General features: G+C 53.7%; 1 protein-coding gene across 4 annotated transcripts in view; it reads right to left on the bottom strand.

Annotated features, from left to right (window-relative positions):
- The window catches only part of Eml1 (EMAP like 1), a 137,978-nt gene extending 116,006 nt beyond the window's left edge, over positions 1 to 21,972 (bottom strand). For 2 of the 4 annotated variants that reach the window (XM_033766790.1, XM_010609127.3), the window contains exon 1: positions 21,904 to 21,971. In XM_033766790.1, coding sequence (XP_033622681.1) covers positions 21,904 to 21,931 — 28 coding nt within the window. In that variant the 5' untranslated portion in view covers positions 21,932 to 21,971. Of the gene's footprint in view, positions 1 to 21,903 lie in introns of all 4 variants that reach the window. The other 2 variants (XM_033766791.1, XM_010609128.3) reach the window with 2 other exon arrangements.
- Positions 21,973 to 22,068: the final 96 nt, after the last annotated feature.

Below are 22,068 nucleotides of genomic sequence, written 5' to 3'. Positions count from 1 at the left end.
AGCAACCTTAAGATAACCCAGAAACTGGAATTCTTACACAGAACTTTAAAGCAACCATTACAATATTATAGAATCATAGCATAAAAATACCTGATAAGATGAAGGAAACCTGATATGATAAAGATAAGACATCCAGCCAGGGAATATAAAACATAAAAATGAGCTGGTTATCAGCATTTCTCATAAGGGCCCCAAAGTAGAAAGAGTCTAAATGCCTATCACCTGACAAGCGGCTGTGGTACATCCCTACAGTGGAGTAATTACTCAGCCATTAGGAGAGTGAAGCACTGAAATGGGCTACAGCAGGGGTGAGTGATGAAAGCATTGTGTTCAATAATAGAAACTAACACAAAAGATTGCACGGTTCCTTTTACCGGAAATGTTTAGAACTGGCAAATCTAGAGGTATAAAGCAGATTAGTGGTTGCCAGGGACTGCAGAGTCATTGCTACAGGCTCTGAGGTTCTTTGGGAGGTAATGGAAGATTTCTGGACCGGTACAGTGAGGATGGTTGTGCAGCTCTGTGAACACACTACAAACCACTACTTGTACAGTAACAGAGCCACAGGCAAAACAAAAGCAAAAATCTGAAATATCAGAAAGAGAGAAATGGCATGAAAAGCACTAGAAGAAATGAGAACCAAAGCTTCCAATATTTGTAGGAAAACATAAATTATACTTTCGAGGAGCTCAGCAAAATTGAAATAGTATAGATAATGAAGAAAATTATGCTTTAGGTACATCATAGTCTGATGAAAACCAGAGTCAAAACTAAATCCTGCTTGCAGATAGAATAGATGGATTATACACAGCAACACAGGAACTCCAGTGGCCAGTGTGGAGCAGAATTACATTTTTAAAGGCTTTAGAGAAATGGTGTGCCCGCCCAGAATCCATAACCATGGTAACTGTAGTATATAAGATGGCGAGAGTGCAGATAAATAGACCTGAATGATTGCAAACTTTCTACGTGTTCTATGGAGCAATGCGACATTAGCCTGAAGTGGGCAGGGACAAGTTAAAACGCATGTTATAATCTCAGAGTAACCACTAATAACAGTAGCACAAAGAGATATAGCTAAAAAGCCAACAGATGTATTAAAATGGAATTCTACAACTGGTCAAGTAATAGAGAAACAAGTAATGAAAAACAAAGTGGACTATATTTGTCAACTTCCCATTACTGTAGCAACATACTAGAGGTAAACATATTTAATAAGTGAAAGGGTTTATTTTGGCTCACAGCTTCAGAGGTTTTAGCTCATGGTCATTGGCCCTGTTGCTTTGGACTTTTGGTGTCATGGTACATCATGGTAGGAGCACATGGCAAGGAAGCCTGTTCACTGCAGTGGCCAAGAAGTAGGAGATCAAGGAAGGGGCTAGGGCCCCATACATCCTGCAAGGTCACATCCTCAGTGACCTAACTTCCTCCTTATAATTCCTTCCTCTTCAAGATTCCTATGGTGACCAAGCCTTCACCAACACATGACTCTTCGGGAAGACTTCTCTAAACCATAGCAAGGATGACCACAAAAATGAATAAGAAAATGGTAGAATTATATCCAATCAAGCTGCTAATCACATTAAATGCTAATAGGCTAAATACTCCAATCAGAAAGCAGAGACTACCAGAATGGATAAAGCAAGAAGACCCAACTATGTGCTGTCTGTGAGAAACACATTTTAAACATAAAGACATACATAGGTTGAAAGTAAGTAGACAAGAAGGTTATAGAGTAGAAATAATATGTACTCAAGGCTGGAGTGGGTATATTAAAAATAAATAGACTTTAAGAAAATAAGTGTCACTGGAGATAAAGCAAGACTTCATAGTGATTAAAGGGTCATCAGGAAGACATAACAATAATAAATATGTACATGCTTAACAACATAACCTCAAAATGCACAAAGCAAAAATTGACAATTTTAAAAGGGAGCAATAGACAATTCCACACTTGTGCTAGACTTTAAGGTGTGTATCAGAAACTTATGGAATAGTTAAAAAAAATCAGTAGTGATAGACAAGATCCCAGCATATCTGGACATAACTGATATTTATACATATGGATATAAATGGCATAAAACATTTCTTACTGTGACTTGTGGCTTTGAAAGTTTGCAGACTATCACTTCTTGGCCTTTTGGCTAAGATCAAGTGAAAGTTTACTGGCTGCTCTGTTACAGCAAACATTGAGGGCTGACTGCAAAATTCAACTTCTAGTGGGTGAGACAGACACAGATAGATCCTTTCTATATCAGTGGCACCTGTTATAAGGAAGAGCAGGAAGGGGAAGACATCAATTTTCTTGAACTCCTACTAGGTGCTAGGCATTGTGCACAGTTAAATAACTCTTGCTAGTTGGCCAGGTGGTATTACTATCCCCATTTTACGATAGAAAAAAGGAGACTTGGGGAGGTGAAGTAACTGGGTGGTGTTAGGGACTAATTGTGCCTTTCCCAAATTCATCACTTCAAATCCCAACTCCTAATGTGACATGGCCTTTGGGAAGTGTAGTGCTTTATGTCTAGATGTCCCCTAAAAGCTCATGCACTCATAGATGGGGCTTTTGGGGGTGCGTGGATCACAGTGGTGTGATTAATTCACTGAAGAGTTTATCACTGAGAGTGATACTGGAGGAGGAGCCTAGAAGGGTCTGTCCTTCCTGTTACCTCTCTGCTTCCTGCAACCATGCCATGGACTGTTTCTCCTCTGCAATGCCCCTCTGCCATGCCACCCTGCCTTGGAGCCAGGAGACTATGGACTGAAACTTCTGCAAGCTGTGAGCCAAAATAAATGAGATGTGGGTGTCGGGTATTGTGTCTCGGTGATGAGAAAATAACTAAGACAGTGCCCTTCCACCAAGATAGGAGACCCCGCTTGCTTGTGCATTCTCTCTCTCTCTCTCTCTCTCTCTCTCTCTCTCTCCTTGCTCCCCTCTGTGTGAAGATAGAACCAGCTGGCCTCTGCCAACCAGGATCCTCCCACAGCTTCTGGATCTGCAGTTCTTTGATCTTGAACTTCCAACCCATGCAACTTTGAGAAATAGACGTTCTGTTGCTCCAGCTTCCAGTCTACACTCTCTTTTACGGCATCTGCACAGATGAAGAGGGCAAGGAAGCTCCAGAACTGGAATTGAAACATAGCTACGACTTCCAGAAAATGACCACAGGCAAAGAAGGATAATTAATTGCTTTACTTCAGGGGACCCTGAGGAAGAAGTTACAACAAGATTTAGAACTGGGTGGACAAGGCCCAGAGCAACAAAGGTAGAGAGGTGGGGAGTTTGGCGAAGACTATGGGATGCCAGGTGCCAGCACTTGGAGGAGACTGAGGCGCCTCTGAGAAATGTGGCTGCGGGGTGACAGGGGCTGGATTCAGCCCAGCTGAGCCATTTCCATGCTCAGGCAAAGGGACAAAGGCATCAGGCAAAGCACAGAAGGTGGCCTCAGCTGCCGCTGCCCTTGGCTGCTTCTCCGGGGATGCGTGGCCTCACAGGGACTGTCCTTACGTTTACTTTCAGTCCCAGTTCAACATCCAGAGAAAACCCACACGGTGAGGGCAGGACACCTGCGGGACCACGCTGCGCCCCTGCCTCTTCCCGCCTTCTCTGCCAACTGTCTTTCCCTCAAAGGTTTTCCAAATGCTCCACAGTCCTTCATCTGCCCACCCTAAGTGTCACCACCCTGGTCAGATGTCACTGTCTGGCTCTGAAGGCTGCACTGGGAACCCTGTAGACTCCATCCCACCACAGAATCTGTTCTTCTTTCTCTGGGTCCCATCTGAGACCCTCATCTTTATCTGCAGGCATCTGCAAGTGCTTTGTCTCTTTAAGGCCAGCCCCTTTTGCTTTTCAAGGCTTCAAGGAATCTTACCCTCAATGCACCCCCACAGTTTTGGGGTGATTCTCCCTTGCCCTGCAAAATCCCACTGCAAAGCAAAGGTGGTCCCACATTGGGGGGACTCGGCCCCTCCTCCTCTCCTCTGGCCTGCCACATTGCACTTGGCAAGCGTCTGCTGGATCCAGGTTTGAAATCAAGTGTTGTGTTCTTTATTTTATTTATTTGTTTATTTTTTTGAGACAGGGTCTCACTATGTAGCCCAGGCTGGCCTTGAACTCCTGGTGATCCTCCTGCCCCAGCCTTGCAAGCTGCTAGGATTAAACATGTACTCAGCAAAGTGGAGGTTCAGGATGAATATAAACAAAGTTCCTGGCCCCTAGAAGGTCACATGAGTGTGTGTGTGTGTGTGTGTGTGTGTGAAGGAAGGAACTGGGCAGACCTAGGAAGACTCCTGCTCTACCTGAAATAAGAGGTCTGCATTTGGGTTTTGTTCAGATCTGCGGATATTTCGTTTTGAAGGTTTTACAACTTGTGGATGTCTTGCATTTTCTCCAGAAAACCCTAATTCGCATTTCCAGCCCATTTTCCAGAGAAGAAACTGAGGCTGGGAGAGGAAGCTGAGCTCAGCATCAATGCCAGGAAATGGCCAGAACCCGTGGCCCCTCCCTGCCATGGCCTCCCTCACCCTAGCAAGCTCTGCTCGGAGAACCCCTGCTCTCCTCTTTAAAATCCCAACTCGGAGCCCACTTTCGGCCTAGGATGAAGTCTTGGCTTTGTGAAGTATGAAATAAACCCTGAAGTTTCTCACCAGGCCCTCTCGCACGGTCACCATGGTGATGGGGAAATATTATGAGGTGCAGGAATCATGGGAATATGAATCAGCATCGCAGCCAGAAGACCTTGGGAGGGCCAGGCCTCCCAGCGGACGTGCCACCCCCAGCCAGCTCCCCAGCGTGATGGACCACGCTCCGCTTCCTGGAGAGCCCCGTTGGCGCTGTGCAGATTTCTTCCTACCAGGCCTGGCCCTCCCTGTACGCCCATGGCTGCTGCCTGGCAACCTGCAATTGTGGAAATCTGCTGGCTTTGTTAAATTTTAAACATTTTTCCTTGCCAAGGGAAACAAATTATTGGTGCTGATTTGGGTGGACCTTTAACGTTGTCCAGTAGAGTTGGAAAAGTAAAGCCTTCAAACACGGAGGGGCTCTCCCTTTGACACTAAATAAGGCAGGAATGGAGCGGCCGCTAGTGTTGTTGTTAGGGGACCCTTTGAAACTGTTAGCTGACTCAAGTGTGGTAAAAATTACTAGAGGAGCCTGGCCTGGTGGTGCATGCCTGTGATCTCAGTTCTTGGGAATCTGAGGCAGGAAGGTTGCCATGAGTTTGAGTTCAAGGCCAGTCTGGGCTACACAGTAAAACTCTGCCTCAAAACAAAACCAAAAACCCAACTGTGTTCTTAAAAAGAAATTAAGACTAGAAATACCTTATGATTCAACCATTCCACTTCTGGATGTATTCTCAAAGGAACAGAAAGCAAAGACTGAATACAGATATGCATGCTATCTTCATAGAAGAACTGTTCACAGAAGCCAAAATTTGGAAGTGGCCCTAGTGTCCACCAACGGATGAATTGATACATAAAATCTAATCTGAACATCGATGGAATACTACTCAGCCTTGAAAAGGAAGAAAACGCCAAGCCCTGCTACAACATGAATGAAGCTTTAGAACGTTATGCTGAGTGAAGTCCGCCAGACACTAAAAGGACAAATGCTGTATGACTGGCTCCATCATGTGGCACATCTAGAGGAGTCAAGTTCTCAAAGAGCAAGTAGAATGGTGGTAACCAGGGGCTAGGGCCGGGGGACACAAGAAGCTGTTTCATGGAGACAGAGTTGTCTTTTGGGATGGGGGTGCCGGTGCCTAATAGTGTGGGTTTTCTCAGTGCCACTGAGCTTCACTCAAAGAAACAGTTAAGAGAGTAATTTGCTGTGTGCACCTGGCCAGACTAGAATGCACACCCACAGGGGAAGACAGGGGCCTGGAGCAGGCCAAGGCAGAGGGGTCCCTGCCTCCACCCTCCCCCAGCAGCTCCTCCGTGTCCCCTCCGGGGAGCCTGCCCAGCCCTTCCTAGCCCTTTGCTGTTCTCTGGCCTGGGCTGGAGGGACAGTGTGGGTCAGGATGTACGTGGGGCCCAGAGGTTGGCACCTGTTGGGACAGGATGGCCCAGGGTTTACGCAGCCCTGGCGGCCCAGCTTCTGGTCCCTGTGCTCTGAGTCATCCTACTGGCTGTAGCTGAGCGGGCAGTACTGGGAATCTGACCCACCCTCCCTCGTCATCTGCCCCCAGGGCTCTTAGCCAGCAGGTGACAGGTGCGATGTGGAGGGGTCCCCCTGTTGTCCCTTTTGTCCTGAGAGCCAGCCCATCTTCTACCCAGGCTGAGGCCCTGGCAGGCCAAGGAATGTAAGTGGTGAATGCTCAAAATCCACTCTGGGAGGCTGAGGCAGGAGGGTCACAAGTTCCACCCCAGCCTAAGCTACTTGACAATTTAGTGAGACCCTGTCTCAAAATAAAAAATAATAGAGGGTCTGGGTAGGACACCAGCTGCACTGTCCAAGCACATCCTGAGTGTCTATGGTTATTCCCGAAACCTTGTGGCCTGTGGGCCCACACCTGTGCCCCTGCGGCAGCCCCAGGGGCAGCCCTGGCCGATCCTCACCCACACCCCCCTATGGCCCTCTGTGTCCACACTAAACTCGTGCCTGAGAGCAGCCTGATCCCTTGCAGAGTGGCACAGGGACCGGTCGCTGTCACCGGGCTCTCCTTATGGATTAAGGGATGTTCCTTCCCAAGACAGGGGTGTGATGAGAAGAGCAAGCTTGGTGTGCAATGGCGAACAGCTGTAACCCCAGTGTCTGGGAGGCTGAGGCAGGAGGGTGACGAGGTCTAGCCCAGGCTTAACAACTTAGTGAGACCCTGTCTCAAAAGTAAAAAATAAAAAAGGGCTGGGGCTGCAGCTCAGTATGAAGGCCTTGGGTTCCATCCCCAGTAGTGGGGGGGTGGGGAGGCCTGACCACTCCTTTTGACTTCAGATTTGGTGCACAGGTGTGCGCGCTCTCTCCTCTCTCTCTCTCTCTCTCTCTCTCTCTCACACACACACACACACACACACACACACACACACCTGCAGAAGCCAGCACCAGGCCCTCCCTCAGGCACTCTGGGGTCATGGCCAGGCTCTGGGGGTTCCCCCTGTACCCCAGACACCTGCGTCAGGGAATGCTGAGCCCCAGGCCAGCCAGAGTCTGCTAGAGCGGGGGCTCCACGCTGTGCTCCACCACCAGTGCAGGGAACGTGTAAATAGCACCCACAGCGGAAGGCTTTGGATGTCAGAGTAAGGATGGGCTGTTCAGCCCAACCCAGCAGTGGCCAGCTCTGGCCGGGTGGCCCCCACCCACGCAGCAAGCTTCGCCATCCGCGAAACCACAGCCAGGGAAACACCAGAACCCAGATCGCCAGAGCAGAGGTGGGGCGGGAGTGGGGGCTGGCTCATTGTGACAAGAGGGAGGGAGGGTGGGTTCCAGCAGCACAAGAAGTCCTTTCGAGCAGCCTTCTGTCGCCTGGGGCTGAAACCCGCTCAGCTCTCCCGGCCCCTCTCTGGGAAGGCTGGGTATGGAATGCATAATTTATGGCCCCTCCTATGCATATTCATGAGCTCATTGCCTTCCAAGGCCGGCGGGCGGCCCTCTGTGAAAAATCCCCATATAATGAATCTTCACGTGACGGTGTGACCCCGCTCGGGCAGCCCGCGTTTCAGAATTACAGCTGATCTCAAAACCCTGCTTTGGAGAAAATGCTCCCAACCATTCTTGCCTTTGCGCCAATGTGCGGAGACTCAAAGAATGAAGCCCCTATTCCCTAGCGTGAACAAATTGAGCCTTATAGGTAGCATTTCAGGGGAAACTAAGGCAGGTCTCCTCCTGGGTGCTGGGATGACAAGTATACAAGAAGTTCTTTCTTTTTTTCCAGACAAGTTCTGAGTAGCCCAGGTTGGCCTGGATCTCTTGACCCTCCTGCCTCAGCCTCCTGAGTGCAGGGATCACAAGTATGTTCCACCGCACCCCACTGTGTGGGACTTCAGATACCCCCCCATGACCTCTGATAACCTCACATCAGGAATCAAAGCCCCCTGGTGAGGCTGTCTGGTGAGAGGCTGCAGTGTCTCTGCCTTCACCCTGGCTGATTCCAAGATTTAAAGAGTGAATTTTTCTTTCTTGGCGCCCAGGAAAGTGTGCACATCACAGTGGAGGGGGGGTCCCAGAGCGGGTGCTCAGCTGGGTGTTCAACACAGAATACAGGGCTGATGCACAGTGGCCCAGTAAGCCCCCTCCTCCTTCCTGGCGAGAAAGAGCAGCCCGCACACCGCCCTCTGCTTGGGAGAGAAGGACCTCCGCGTACAGCTCAGCCCACATCTTATCCAGGAGGGCAGTGGCCTTGCTAGTATTAAATAAACACTAGTTTATTTGGATTTGGGGTTGCAGGGAGATTAAGTTTTCCAGAACTAGTCACAACACTATTAAAATATTACTCATGAACTCTAAGCCTGTGATTCACAGAATACCCCCCTGATGTGTCTTGCTATGAGCAGCTCACATATGACTCAACCTTTGTTTTTCATATTAAACGCTAACCAGACCCTTCCCACCCAGTAAAAGGTCCTTTTTTTTTGACAGGGTCGAAACCATGTAGTTTGGCCTGGCCTTGAACTTGTGACGATCCTCCTGCCTTGGCCTCCCTAGTGCTGGAATGACAGGAGGGCACCACTTGCTGCTCGTGAGTATGTGTGAGCAAGTGTTCTTTGAGTGTGTGTGTGAGTGTGTACTTGTGGCATCTGCGCTGTGAGACACGCTCCCTGGGCATATGTGCATGAGTGTGTGTGTGTGTGTGTGTGTGTGCCCCATGAAGAATACAGCCTGAGTGCAATGAGTGTGTACTTGCGTGTGCCCCAGAGGGTGTGGGCCCACTGCAGAGAGAGAGGGGAACCTGCCTAGAGCCCCAAGATGCCACAGGTCTTGGGGGCTCTGGAATATGTGTGTTTTTGTTGTTGGTTTTTTTTGTACTACTGGGGGTTGAATCCAGGGCCTTCACACTGAGCTGCATTCCCAACCCTTTTGAAAGTTTTTTTTTTTTTAAACAGGACCTTACTAAATTGCCTGTCATGAGATCCTCCTGCCTCAGCCTCTCAGAGGGTTGGGATTATGGGCATGTGCCATTGTGCCTGGCTCCCCCCACCCTGCCGATAGGTTCAAGATATGTTGCCCAGGCTGGTTTCAAACTCTCAAACTCATGGGCTGAAAAGATCCTCTCACCGCAGTCTCCTGGGGGCTGGATCTGAGGTGTGCACCCCACACACAGCCTAGTGAGCATCATTTAAAGAAGCCTCCCAAGCCAGTGCCCACCACAGCTGGAGAACCACTGATCAGAGTTTTTAGGCACCAAACACTGAGGCCAGTGAGGCAGATGCTCTTTAAGGACCGGCCCAGAACTTCACGTAGCTCAGAACCACCTGACTGAGACTCCCTTATTGGACTTCCCCAGGCTCCCAAGGAACAAAGCCCACCAGGGACACAAAGCCGGTGACGAACTGCTAACCGCGGGGCTCGCCAGCCAGTGGCCTCCCTGGGCACCTGGCCAGGCAGTGACTCACAGCAGCCTCCTCCATCTGTCCCCGGCAGGGCTGCCTGCAACTTCGCCGCCAGACCCTCAAAGGCAGAGTGGTGGGCGTGGCCAGTGCCCCTGTGCTGTCTGGTGTCCTCCCTGCCGGGAGGCCTCGCCCACTCCACCAGACCAAGCAGCACCCCAGGGTCAGGCCAGCTCTCAGCTTCAGTTTCTTCGCTGGTTGTGAAACAGCTCTGTGCCGAGCCTGGCAGACCTGGGCGGCCAGGTGGACAGCCAGTGGCCCACTCTGCCCTGAGGGGACAGAAGCCTCTGGCTGGCCTGTGGGCACCGGGCACTCTGCAGAGGACAGTAGGGGAGGACAGATATCTGAGAGGCCAGGTGACAAGGATGAAGTGGCTGAGACCTGAGGTGAGCCCAGGCCTTCACAGTGACAATGCTGAAGCAGGAACGCCCGGCCCCTCCCAGCCCCAGGCTTGGGCAGGACTCAGAGACCAGGGCACCTGGCTGGGCTGGGCAGCTGTGAGGTGGGCACCTCTATTATTCACGCCTGCCCCAGTGAACAGCAGGGGCCTCCCAGGGGCCTGACTCTGCCAGGAAAGATAAAGCGCCAACACCTGGCTGTGCCCTGAGCACCCCTCTTCCCAAAAGAGTGACAGAAAGGCCTGCTGTTCCACCCCCGAGAAAGCAGGCGGGAAGCCGGCCTCCTCCATGAGTAAGGAAGATAAGCATCAGAGGGTGAGGGCCGCTTGGGTCTGCACCTGTCCTCCTGGCCAGCTGTCCCCTCCTCCACAGGGAAGTAGGCGCCTGCTGTCTCAGGGTCATGGTGGAGCCCCTCCCTCAAGCTGGGCCTCAAAGGGTGTGGATTACCTGAGCCAGGTGACAGGCAGGGAAACGGAGGCTGACATAGCCCACAGAGATGGTTGTGCCTGGGCTCACAGCTCCTCAGTCCTTGCAGCAGGGCCAGGAGGAGGGCGTGGGTGCTGCAGACCCTGCCCACCCAGGCCGCCCTCCAGCTCCACCAGGGCCTTCCAGAGGTCACAGCAGGAGGCCATGCTGCAAGGCCACCAGAGGTGACCTGGGGTCACTCACCCCACAGCCAGCAACTTGGCTGTCCTCATCCTGCAGCCCAGGACCATCTGGGAATGGCATCAGCCCCCTCCCCGTGACCCCCAGGTACTGGAGGGCCCTAGACCCCAAGACACAGGACACCATGGCCCTTCCTCACCCTTCAGGCTCTGCTAAGCCAGTGACTCCACTGCAGGACTAGGGTGGCATCGCAAGAAGCAGAGTAACCAGGGCACGAATCCACGCCTCCAGGGGTTGTAGGCCAGGGATGCTGGACCTGACAAGGTACAGGGAGGTCTTGTGTCCTGGCCCCAGTGGGGGTGGCCTGCAATAGCCCCTCCTTTCCATTTCACTGATCTGGAAGTTGGGGCTGCAGAAGGGACACACTGTGTCCAGGAGGCAGGGGTTTCTCTCAGACACACAGCAAGGCTGGGCCTGTAAAGCTTACCGGGGGCCTCAGTGTCCTGGCTGTGAAATAGGTGCAGACCTAGACGCCACCCCAAACCCTCATGAGATCATAGGTGGGGCTTTTGGGAGGTGCTCAGATCCTGGGGTTTGAAATTAACTTCCGGTCACTGGGGCGTGGCCTGGCAGGCTCCATTCCCCTTCTGGCTCCTTCACACTCTGCTTCTGGTCCACTGTGCCCGGGCTGCCCTCCCCCCCATGCGCCTTTGTCCTGCCATCCTGCTTTGGAGCCAGCCAAGGATGGGCTGGAATGTGTCCTGGACTAACCCTCTCAACCTTTAAGCTGTGGGTGCTGGCATAATGGCAGGGAGCACGGTGTGGGAAGCGAGATCAGAGGAGGGGACGTGGCCTGCAGCTACAGAGACCGCTGCTGGGCACTCAGGTGACTCCGACACAGGCCCTGCGGCAGGCGCTGGCCACCTCGTGGGGAACACAGGGGCAGGGAGCGTGGAGTGATGTGAGCAAGCACATAGGAGCCCCTCCCCGCCAGGGCCAGGGCCAGGGCAGAGAAGGGGGCTTTGCTGGGGACAAGCGGGCACTCCAGGAGAGGAACAGAGTGCGAGTGACCAGGGCTGTCAGAGGGCAGGGCTGGGGGGAGGCGGGGCCTCGAGTGACTTCCATGCCAGGTGAGGCATCCAGGTGAGACACAACGGCGAGTTCTCCCACAGGCCCTCACAGGCTTAAGCGGCAGGGCCCCAGAGCCACCTGGCTGGGTTGGAAATGTCCCTTGGTAAAACAGGTGGTGAGGATCGTGACCACCTCTCAGAACAGGCATCAGTGCTCCCTGCCTTTGCAGCCCCACGCCCAGTGTGCTGTACCTTCTCTGCCAATCCCTGCTTCTTTCCATAGTGGTCCTGGGGTTGGGCTCCAGCTACAAAGAGGGAAACTGAGGCTCGCCATGCACAGTCACAGCCCCCAAAAGGCTGGGCAGGGAGGGAGGTGAAGCCAGGGCTTCCCAAGTTGAAGGTCTTCTCTCTCATGGCATCTCCTGCTTTTCGACTTCCTGGGGCATCTTCCACTGTCCATCCATTCCAGGTTTCTTTCCTTACCTGGGCTTCTCTAATTTCAGAAACTATTTTAATGTGTGGGAGGCTTTTTTTGGGGGGGGTACTAGGGTTGGTACCTAGAGTTTTCACCCAGAGATACCTCCCAGCCCTTTTTTTTTGTTTTTGTTTTTTTAATTTTGAGACAAAGTCTCACTAAGTTGCTAAGTTGGGCAGGCTGGACTCAAATTTTCCACCCTCCTGCCTCAGCCTCCCAGAAGCTAGGATTACAGTGCACACTGTGCCCGGCTGCCTGCGGATCTCCTAAAGGCAGCAGCTGCTCCCCTCCCTGGAACTGGGCCATCCTGCCCTCCCGCAGACCCTGTTTTCTCAGGGCCATAATTCACTTCCTTAAAGGCCGCCTGAAGGCAAATGGGAGACTCTTTCTCCCTGGTGACCTGTGAGTCACCAGCCGTGGGGTCCTCTCCCAGCCCCCGAGGGCAGGACCCTGGCATTTGCCTGACCTGGGAGAGGTGCAGGAGGAGGAAGGAGGCTCTCCAGGTATTGCCCACAGAGAGCTGTATCTGGGTGCACAGTTGTCCCTCTGCGTCCACTGGAACTAGTTCTGGGAACTGCTGCACCCCAAGGACACCAAAATCTTGAGAGGCTCAAGTTCCTCATGCAAAATGGAATGGCATTTGTGTCATTCAACAAACACTGGCCAAGTTCCTGCTCCCCACATGACAGATGGGGAACAAGAGGAAGCCAGGCCCCCCAGAAGCTCTTGCTCCCCTTTCCCCTTACTCTTCCTCTTTACTCAAGAGCGCATGGTTGAGCTTTTGGGGCCTGGGTCTGACACACCACACAGCAGCCGCCCGGCCCCAGGCCTGGTCCTCCAGGGGTGCGACTGCCTTTCCCAGGCCGGAGGTGGCTAGACACCCAGGCAACCAGGCCCACAGGTTCCAGAACAGAAGTCAGTGAGCTCAAGGGAGGCACTGCCGGCCATCACCTCTGGGGGCTCAGGAGCTGCTACACAATGGGCCTGAGCATCTGCATCTCTGCCAGGTGCACGGCTCTTCCTGACACCACAATACCTCCTGCTGCACAGCCAGGAGGCGAGGCCCAGGGGCTCCTAAGAACCCGCAGCCACCATTGCTAGGTGCCCAGTGAGGGGTTGGACCTGTCTCACAGAGGGCAGATGTCTGAGTGTCACCGGGCCATATCCCTCTGCCAGGCCGGCCACAGCCCCTCAGGGCCCCAGAGCCGGGGAGAGAGCCCTGCTGGGCTGGTACCAGGCACCTCCTCTGAACCTCAGCATGCTGCTGTCGTGCCCATCCTGTGGAGGTGGGAACTGAGGCTTGAAGTCACAGTGTAGAGGCAGAGGCCAATGAGCCCAGAAGAGGGTATCACGCTGGCACTGGGGAGCTGCCCATCAGAGTCACAGCAAGATGCCACCTCATACCCCCAGGGTGGCCTGGGTCGGACTGTAGCCAACCTTGGGAAGAGGTAGAGGATCCAGAGCCTACAGACACTGCTGATGGCAGGGTCATGCAGTGTGGCCACTGAGGACAACAGTAGGGCAGGTCTTCAAAGGTCTCTAGTAAAGCCAGGCTGGGTGGCATACACTTGTGATCCCTGTACTCTGGGAGGCTGAAGCAGGAGGACTGCAAGTTCAAGCCCAGCCTGGGCAATTTCACAACTTAGCAACATTCTGCCTTTCTCAGTCACTTTCTTGTCATGGGGACAAATACCCACAGCAACCATATAAACAGGAGAGCTTTATTGTGGCTCACATTTTAGTCCATGGTTGGCCAGCTCCTGAGAAGAAATGGATCGGTAGAAGGGTCTGGAGGAGGAGAGCTGCTCACAGCATGGCGAGCCAGAACAGGAAGCACTGACACAGGCAGCGAGATGGACAGACTCAGAAATGCTCTCCTCGGCAGGGGTGCGGTGTACACACCTGCAATTCAAGCCCTCAGGAGGCTGAAGCAGGAGGATCACCCAGAGTTGTAGGCTAGTCTGGGCTACGTAGTGAAATCAAGGCCAGCCTGATTATATAATGAAACCCTGCCTCAATAAATACATAAATGAATAAATAAAATTTAATAAGAGAGAATCCTATGCCACATGAATTATATCACGATGAAGTTGTGACCTAAATAAAGAAGTAAAAGGTGGAGCAGCACGGGAACCCAGGACCCTTCCCGAGTGCCTGCAGCTGAGTGCGTCCCTGTGTTCTCCCCTGTGTCCTCCCCGTGTGACCTCGGGGACCCAAAACAGTGCCCTGCTGCTCTGTGGCTGCCACCCCCTGCTCGGGTCCCTTCCTGCCCAGGGACAGCCCCAGCCTGGTCCTGGTGTGGCCCAGGGGCTTTGGCACAGTGCTGAGCAGGACCGAGGCCCACAAGGGCCCGTGGCCATCGCAGCCTACGGCTCTGACAGCCCATGCATGTGGCTGATCGTGGCTAAGCACCCTCCAGTGAGTTCATAGAGGAACAGAAAGAAAAGGAAAATCGAGGATGCCATGGGGTTGGGGTTTGCCGTTGTCCTGACTCGGCCAGGTGTCAGATCAGCAAATGTGGCGGGGAGGTTGTGGGCCACGGGGTCCAGGGCCTGGAGATCAAACCTGGCTGGGCCCTGCCCAGCAGGTGTCAGGAGTGGGTGGCAGGGGACCCCAGCTTGCCGCTGCCGGCACGTGGCAGAAAACTGTCACAGCAACGGGCTGGGCCTCGTGGTTCCTCTGTGCCCTGCTGGCTGTGGGACAGATGTGTTTGTGCTCACACAGCTGACCTGTACCAGAAACCCCATTGAGGGCAGAGGCCATGACCATAGTGACGGAGCTCCCCCTGGAGTCCCCTGGCAGCCAAGCCCCACACGAACCTCCAGGTGAGTTTGCAGGGTGTGTGTGTGTGTGTGTGTTCCAGCTCCTGGAAAGGAGTATGAAAGAGAAGGTACCAGCAGCTCAGGGCCAGCGACCTGTGCCCAATTACTCACTGCGTAGCCTTGAACAAGTCCCTCAATTTCTCCAAACCTCAGTTTGTCTGTGTGTGAAATGGAGCCATGGTGTTTGCTGCCCAAGATTACAAGTCGTGTGGAGGGAGCTGGGCCTGGGCCTGTGAAAGGACTTAGGGAAGAGGGTACCTGCTCCATGCACTCTGGTGTAGCCCTTGGTGTAGACCTGCGCCGTCAGCCCTAACCCTCTGGACACACGGACACTGGGGCCAGGTCCCACGGCGGGCACTGGGGCAGAAGGCTCTGCTCCCACATCCACCGTGGACAGTGGGACACCGAGTGCACTCCGTCCACACCCCAAGCCAAGCATCAACCTGGGTGTCACAGGGAGCAGCAGGAAGGGTGTGGGCTGCAGCTCTGATGGTGCCTGACAATCCCCCAACAAATGAATGAAGCAGGGTTGCTAGGAGAGGTGTTTAAAGTTGGTGGGGTGGCACCAGACAGCTTGACAAACTAATTTTAAACCAGGTCTTATATCATTGGACCAAACAGCAAGGGCTGCGCATGGCCCTCTGATGGGCGGTGAATTTTCATTCAAATCCAGCTATCCCTTTACACTAAGGGAAGTCCAGTGTGTTGATGGTACTGTAGAAACAGGGAAATAGTTTATACTAGTTCTGTTTATACTAAAGAGAAAAGACAAACTCTCCTCAAAGATTAAAAACTAAAATACAATTTTTTCCTTTTTATACATAGGGCTAGGGATGTGGATCATGGCACAGTGCTTGTCTGGCCCGTTTCCACTCCCACCTCAGAAGAATGTTTACCAATATTTTCTTAGAACCTTTTCCTTCTAAACGCGTTGCCAAGTTTGGGGTTTGAGAAACACACATATAGTTGGGCTCCGTGGCCTGCCCATCCCAACTCCCTGTTTTTATCCTTAGCAAATTAAAAATAGGAGTTTTGGGGCCATTAATAGCTAATGCTTTTCTTAGCAATATTTTTCCTTGTTTATGTTGGGGCTAAATATTGCAGAAATTTATTTCTGTGCTTTTTTACACTTTTTTTTTTTGGTGGAGGCAGGTTAAAATAGAGTTTTACTATATAATTGGCCTGGCCTTGAACTCACTATGTAGCCCAGGCTGGCCTCGAATGCTTGGAGATCTTCCTGCCTCAGCCTACCAAGGTCTGGGATAACAGGTGTGTGCCACTTTGTCCAGGGAGGGCTTCTTTTTGTAAGAGCTCTGCACAGCCAAGGAAGCAGTCAACAGGGGGAAGAGACTATGTACAGGATGGGAGAAGATATTGCAAGCTACAGGAGGACTCCGTCCACAGGGCCTGCATCTATTTATCAAGACTATCAAAGGTGGAAAGTATGTGACAACATGAGAGGTGGCTGTTGCTATGAGTCGGGCCTAGGGAAGTTTCCTCAGTCATTTTCCCCTACACAACGAGTTTGTAAGACCTATTTATGTAGCATTTACATTGCACGGGGGACTTTGAATAAGCTGTATTTGTCTAAAGGATGAAGGAGGATGGATGCAAACACCACACTGTTTTATTTGCCTTTTGCATCTGGCAGCTTGCACCCAGGCCTTTCCCTCTGAGCTACATCTTCTGCCTGCCCCTCTTTTGTATGTTTTAAGACAGGATCTAAGTTCCTGGGGCCAGGCTTAAACCTGCAATCCTCCTGCCTCAGCCTCCCCCAGTGACAGGCTAATAGGCATGCCGTACTACACCCGGGTAAATGTGGCACCATTTTAATGAGAGACTTGAGCGTTCTTGGATCCTGGTATCCCCAAGAGGTCCTGCAGTGGTCCTCTGAAGATGTCAAGGTCGGATTACATGTACATAAAGCAAACAAATAATTCAATTTAAAACGATCACGAGACTAAAATGTACCTTTTTCAAAAGCAGATGGACACACCGCCAACAGTACATGAAAAATGCTCACCATCAGCAATCACCAGGCAAATATAAATTGAAACCACAGCTAGACACCAGCTCACACCTGCTAGAATGGGCAGTCCAAAGGGCCAGAGGTAAGTGCTGGCAGGACGCGGAGATAGAGGGGCCTCACGCTGGGGTATAAATCAGTTCTACCATCTAGAAACCAGGACGGGAGGTTCCTCAGAAAACCAAACACAGAGCCAACAAGCCCGGGGCGGGTATTCACCCAACACCAGCAAGATCCCGATGTACTTCCGCCCAGTGTCCAGGAGCCACGGGATCCACCTCAGCGTCCATCACCGGATGAGTGGGCATTTCTGGGCTTTGAAGTGCAAATTCCAGACAGCCAGAGAGGAGAAAGGCGGTTTGGAAACCTTGTCCCCAGCTTTGTGATTTGCATATCGGAAATCACAGGCGTGCGTTTAGGGTGTTTGCTGACCACTGCTCGCACGGCGTGTGCTGGTTTTCTCTTGATGAGAAGCTCCAGCAGAAATAATTTATAGACCGAAATAAAAGGGAGATGATAGGAAACAGGAAGGTAGACTTCGAAGGCATGGGCCAGGGGTCTGGGGAAGGGGGAGAGAAATAAAAACAACTCAGGTGCCGATTCCCCAAGGTGAACTCAGTCACTGTATCACAAACATAGACCAATAAAAACAAGCCAATTTCTTCCCTAAAAACAACTGGGAAGGAAGAGAGCGAAGGGTGGTGTGACCACTCCCCGCTGGACCACCGCACCCCACACCTGTAGCCCTGGCCCGGAGGCCCCTTCTCGCTGAGGACTGGATGGGTCCCCAGGAAGCCGGGCAATGAGCCACACCGGAAATGGGCTTTGTACGGGGTGGGCCCCTCCTCCCCTTTGGTCCCTGGAGATTCGTTTATTCCGGGGCCTCCCAGGCCCTGTCTGACTCACAGTCCAGGCAGAGAGCAACAAAGAGGCCATTTGACGAATGCAAACGGGTGAAATAAAAAATGCAAAGTGGGAAACCGTGATGTTTGACTGGATGATTGCCTGCTTCCAAGACCAGCTTCTGCCTTTTATTTTGACAGATAGCATCAGGAAGAACACCAGGTAAGCAGCCACAAATGCCAGCAACTTAGTTTTTTTAAAAATAAAACCCATCTAGCTTACTGTTTCAAGAATACTCAGTTTGAATTGACAGAAACCACTAACATTCATTTCACAGTTGATTTCTCTTTCTTTTCTCTCTCTCTCTTTCTTTCTTTTTTGGTTTGAGACAGGGTCTCACTGTGTATGTAGCCCATGCTGGCCTTGAATGTGCAGCGATCCTCTTGCCTCAGCCTCCTGCGTGCCGGTGGGATGACAGCTGTCCTACTTGAGTCCCTAACACCATAGCTTTTAACCTGTATTTCTTGCACCCACATAAAGGCTACTGAGGATGCCACAGAGCCTGGGACCAGCCCTGGCCAGGAGGAGGCACCGTGAGCTTCCTGGAGGCCAGGCTCCTCTGCCAGCACAGGACAGAGCAGGTGTGGGAGCCTGGCGTGGAAATCAGGCGCATGCGCTCGCTGCCTGCCTGAAGGAAGTGAGCCGTGCCCCTCAGCAGCTCTCCCCATGGTGAGGATCAGCTCTGCCCGTCGCAGCCACAGGCTCAAGATGAGCATTTGGCCTCTGGGTCCTCCTGAGGGGAGGTGGCCTCAGGTGTCTGCCTCCCTAAACCCCCGATAGCCCCACACGCAGCTGCCTGGTCTCTGTGCTGCCCTTGTCCCTGTCCCCTTCTCCTTAGGGCCATCTCACCAGTCTTTGCTGGACTCTTGGCCTCCAGATTCTCTCTCTAGTCCCTCCACCCACAGCACTTAAGCAAAGGCACCTCCGTAGCTCCAGAGCCTTTGATGGCTCCCTGTTGCCCAAGGAGAAAGGCTGAACACAGTTATCCATCTAGAAAGGTAGGAATCACACAGCCCTCGTGCCCAGGAGAGGAGCAGAGAAGAGGCTGCTGCCCAGGGGCTTCTGGAGGGAGCTCTTCAGAGCAGGGCCTCCAGAGATGCTCCCTGGCCAGAGAGCATGGTAGTTGGCCAGTCAGTGAGCCTACGGAGAACAAAGCCCAGGCCGCCGCTGCCCTGGCCTCGGGATGGTGATGTCGCATAGAACCTCCTCTCACTGAGGCTGAGAGAACCAGGGTGAGAGCTGGGGTGGTAGGGACGTGGGAGGTGGGGGGCCTAGGGCAAGAAATTGGGAGGACTGGGTAAGCTGTGTGGTGGCCCCAGCACCCTCAGACTCTCCCAAGTCCAGAGAGGCTCCTGAACAGCTGCTACATGAAGCCTTTTGGGGACCCCACCCCATGAATCTCCAGGAATGGGGACACAGGGAAGAGAAATGCACCCAGCAGCGTGGAATCCACTGTCACTGTGCCCACTGAGGCAGGCCAGCCTCCTGCTGGGGAGGCCCAGAGAGGGTAAGTAACTTGCCCAAGGCCACAGAGCAGGGCCGGAGACCAGGGATTTGAACTCGGGGCTCGGCTCATTTCTCTGAGAACAGCAGCTGGGAATGTGCAGTTGCTCTGCAGGGCTGGAAAGTTTCCTAACCCTCAGGGCAGCTGATCCCCCATGGAGCCTGGAATCTCTTCATGCCAGGAGGGAGAGGGAACCCCCCAGGGTCAGAGGCAGGAAGAGGGTACAGCAGCCACTAGGACGTGTGGAGCCAGCCTGTCCTGGGCTCCTGCATACCGGGGAGGCTCCAGCATTCACCCACCCTGTCGCACACCAGCAAGGGATGCAGGCAGCTCCCTAGTTGTTGCTGTTTGGTTTTTTGAGACAAGGTCTTATTGTGGAGCCCAGGCTGGCCTTGACCTTGCAGAGATCCTCCCGACTCAGCCTCCAGAGTGCTGGGGTGACAGGCGTGCGCCACCACACCTGACTCCCTGTTTTACAGATGAGGAAACTGAGGCAGGGTCAGGACATGATGCATCGTAGGCTCCCTCCAAACCTAAGAACCAGCACAAGGCTTTGGGTTCAGCACTATAAAGGACATGCTCTGAACTGGCCAGCTCCTCCTGCTATAAATATGATGCTGACTCGGTAACCTTAGCTGCCCGCTGCTGCCCAGGCCCAGGCCCAGGGCCCTGCCCCCAGAGCCCGCACCTCCTGCTGTACTCCTGCTCTCCAGACCCTCCAGGTGCTGCTGCAGACAGAGCCTCTGAGGCAGCCCGCCTACCTCTCAATACAGAACGCTCCCCAGCTGAGGGCCAAACTGGGGTCCCTGGCAGATTGAGCCCAGTCTCTGCTCCACCGTTCAGCAGCTGGGTGACTCTGGCGAAGTGGTTTGCACCTCTGAGCTTCAGTGTCCATAATTAGAGTGCCCAGTCCTCTCCTGGGCACAAACTGTGTCCACTGTGTCCAGCACAAAGTCCAGTGTGGTGGTGCACGCCTGTATTCCTTCATTGCCTTCTCTGGGTCCTAGACAGCGGCTCTAGATCGCTCTCTGCAATCCTGCCTCAGCCTCAGAGTGCTGGGGTTATGATAGGTGTATACCACCATACCCCACAGGTCATTTAATTCTCATCACAATCTGAAGGTCAGATGTCTTACTGCTGTCCCCACTCAACAGATGAGAAAGCTGAGGCACATGCCCTTGCGTGAGCTGCCCAAGGTCACAGGGTGGCAAGTGGGGAGCTGAGAATGTTCCCATGGGGGACAGCCCAAACCTATGTCACAGCAGCAGCCTGCTGGGGGCCGGGGGGACCTCAGAGAGGCCCGGATGTGGGACCCTTCCTCCCCGGGGGCGTCCCGCTCAGTATTGCCCTCTGCCAGAGGGCTCTGCTTCCTGCGGACTGGGCTCTGTATGGAGCTGTTCTGGCCGGGACAGACACAGTGGGTCAGAACCAAGCCCTGCCTCCTGCCGGGTGGGCAGGATGAGGAGGGCACGCCTCCTTCGTCTCAGCTGCTGCCGTCGCCACCAGGCTAATACTGTCCCGGCCTTCCTGAAATACTCCCCTGGGCAGCTTTACAAGCTGCTAACCCAGGGCCTTTCCCCGGCAGGGAGAGAGCTATTCCGGTCCGCGTCAGCTGTGGGGCTCTGCCAGCCAGAAAGGCCATCGCGGCTGCCTCTGCTCTGGCTGAGCAATGCCTGGCAGCCAGTGCGACTGGCGCCCAGGGAAGGCTAAGGCCAGGCTGCTTGTGCAGGTGCCCCCTCCCCCGCTGACACACGCACACGCGGCCACACACCCAGGCAGGCTGCCAGTGCCCACGACACACCAGGCACCACAGACACACAGCCCCGCAGCACACTGACATTCCCAGCTGCTTGTGCGCTGGGTGTTGCCCACGCTCTCCACGCCCACCTGGGGCCACAGAGGCTCAGAGAAGTCAAGTCACCTGCGCAAGGTCACCCAGCCTGAAAGTGAGAGAATCGGCGTTGGACCTGAGTGGCCTAGCTCCAAGCCCCAGCGTCTCCCCGGATAGAACTGTTCGCAGCTCCCCACCACAGCTGGCTCAGGGGCATCACCTTGGAAGGCACCAGCAGCCAGTGGCCACTGCACCCCGTGCCAAGAGAGGGCAGGAGCATGTGTGCAGGCCACAGAGCCCGGCCACCTCGGCATGCGCTGGTCCCTGGCCATTTCCAGCCTGGAGGACTTGGGGGCCTACGCCTGGGACCAGGGCTCAGATCCATAGGGACCCCATGGACGCTCCTGGCTTTCCCCTGACAAATGTTCACAGCTCTCAAATGCAGGGGTGCCTGGGCACCCCCTGGGGTTCAGCCCACCCAGGACCTCATGGGTCTCCTGGCCCCAACTCTGAAGCAGGCACGGCTTCCTGCTCTGGCCTCCGGGAAGCCAGGGGTGCGGCTGAACTTGGCTTTGAAAGTCACGCTCCCGGCTTCAGCTCGGCGTCTGGCTGGCAGGAAGAGGGTCCAGCTGCACAGCTGCCGGCAGCCGCGGAGCCCCGGTGCCCTCGGGGACCAGCGGCCTTGGCTCCGAAACAGGAGTCGCGGTGGTAAATATAGCGCTGCCACTCACCAGCGGAGGGGCCCTCGCCGTCCCACATGGTGAGGGTGATGGGCAGCCGCAGGCCCCCAGCCTGCAGGGACTCTCCGCTGCCTCGGTGGCCGTCACCCACCCGGCGGGGCTCGGGCTGCTCCGTGTTGCAATCACAGCCCTCCCAGAAGCTGAGCCCGAGGGTTG

Source organism: Fukomys damarensis, unplaced genomic scaffold, assembly GCF_012274545.1.
Source record: "Fukomys damarensis isolate Sample0158 unplaced genomic scaffold, DMR_v1.0_HiC HiC_scaffold_21, whole genome shotgun sequence".
NCBI classification, from domain to species: Eukaryota; Metazoa; Chordata; class Mammalia; order Rodentia; family Bathyergidae; genus Fukomys; species Fukomys damarensis.
The sequence above is the reverse complement of the archived record's forward strand: the minus strand, read 5'-3'. Positions and strand labels throughout refer to the sequence as shown.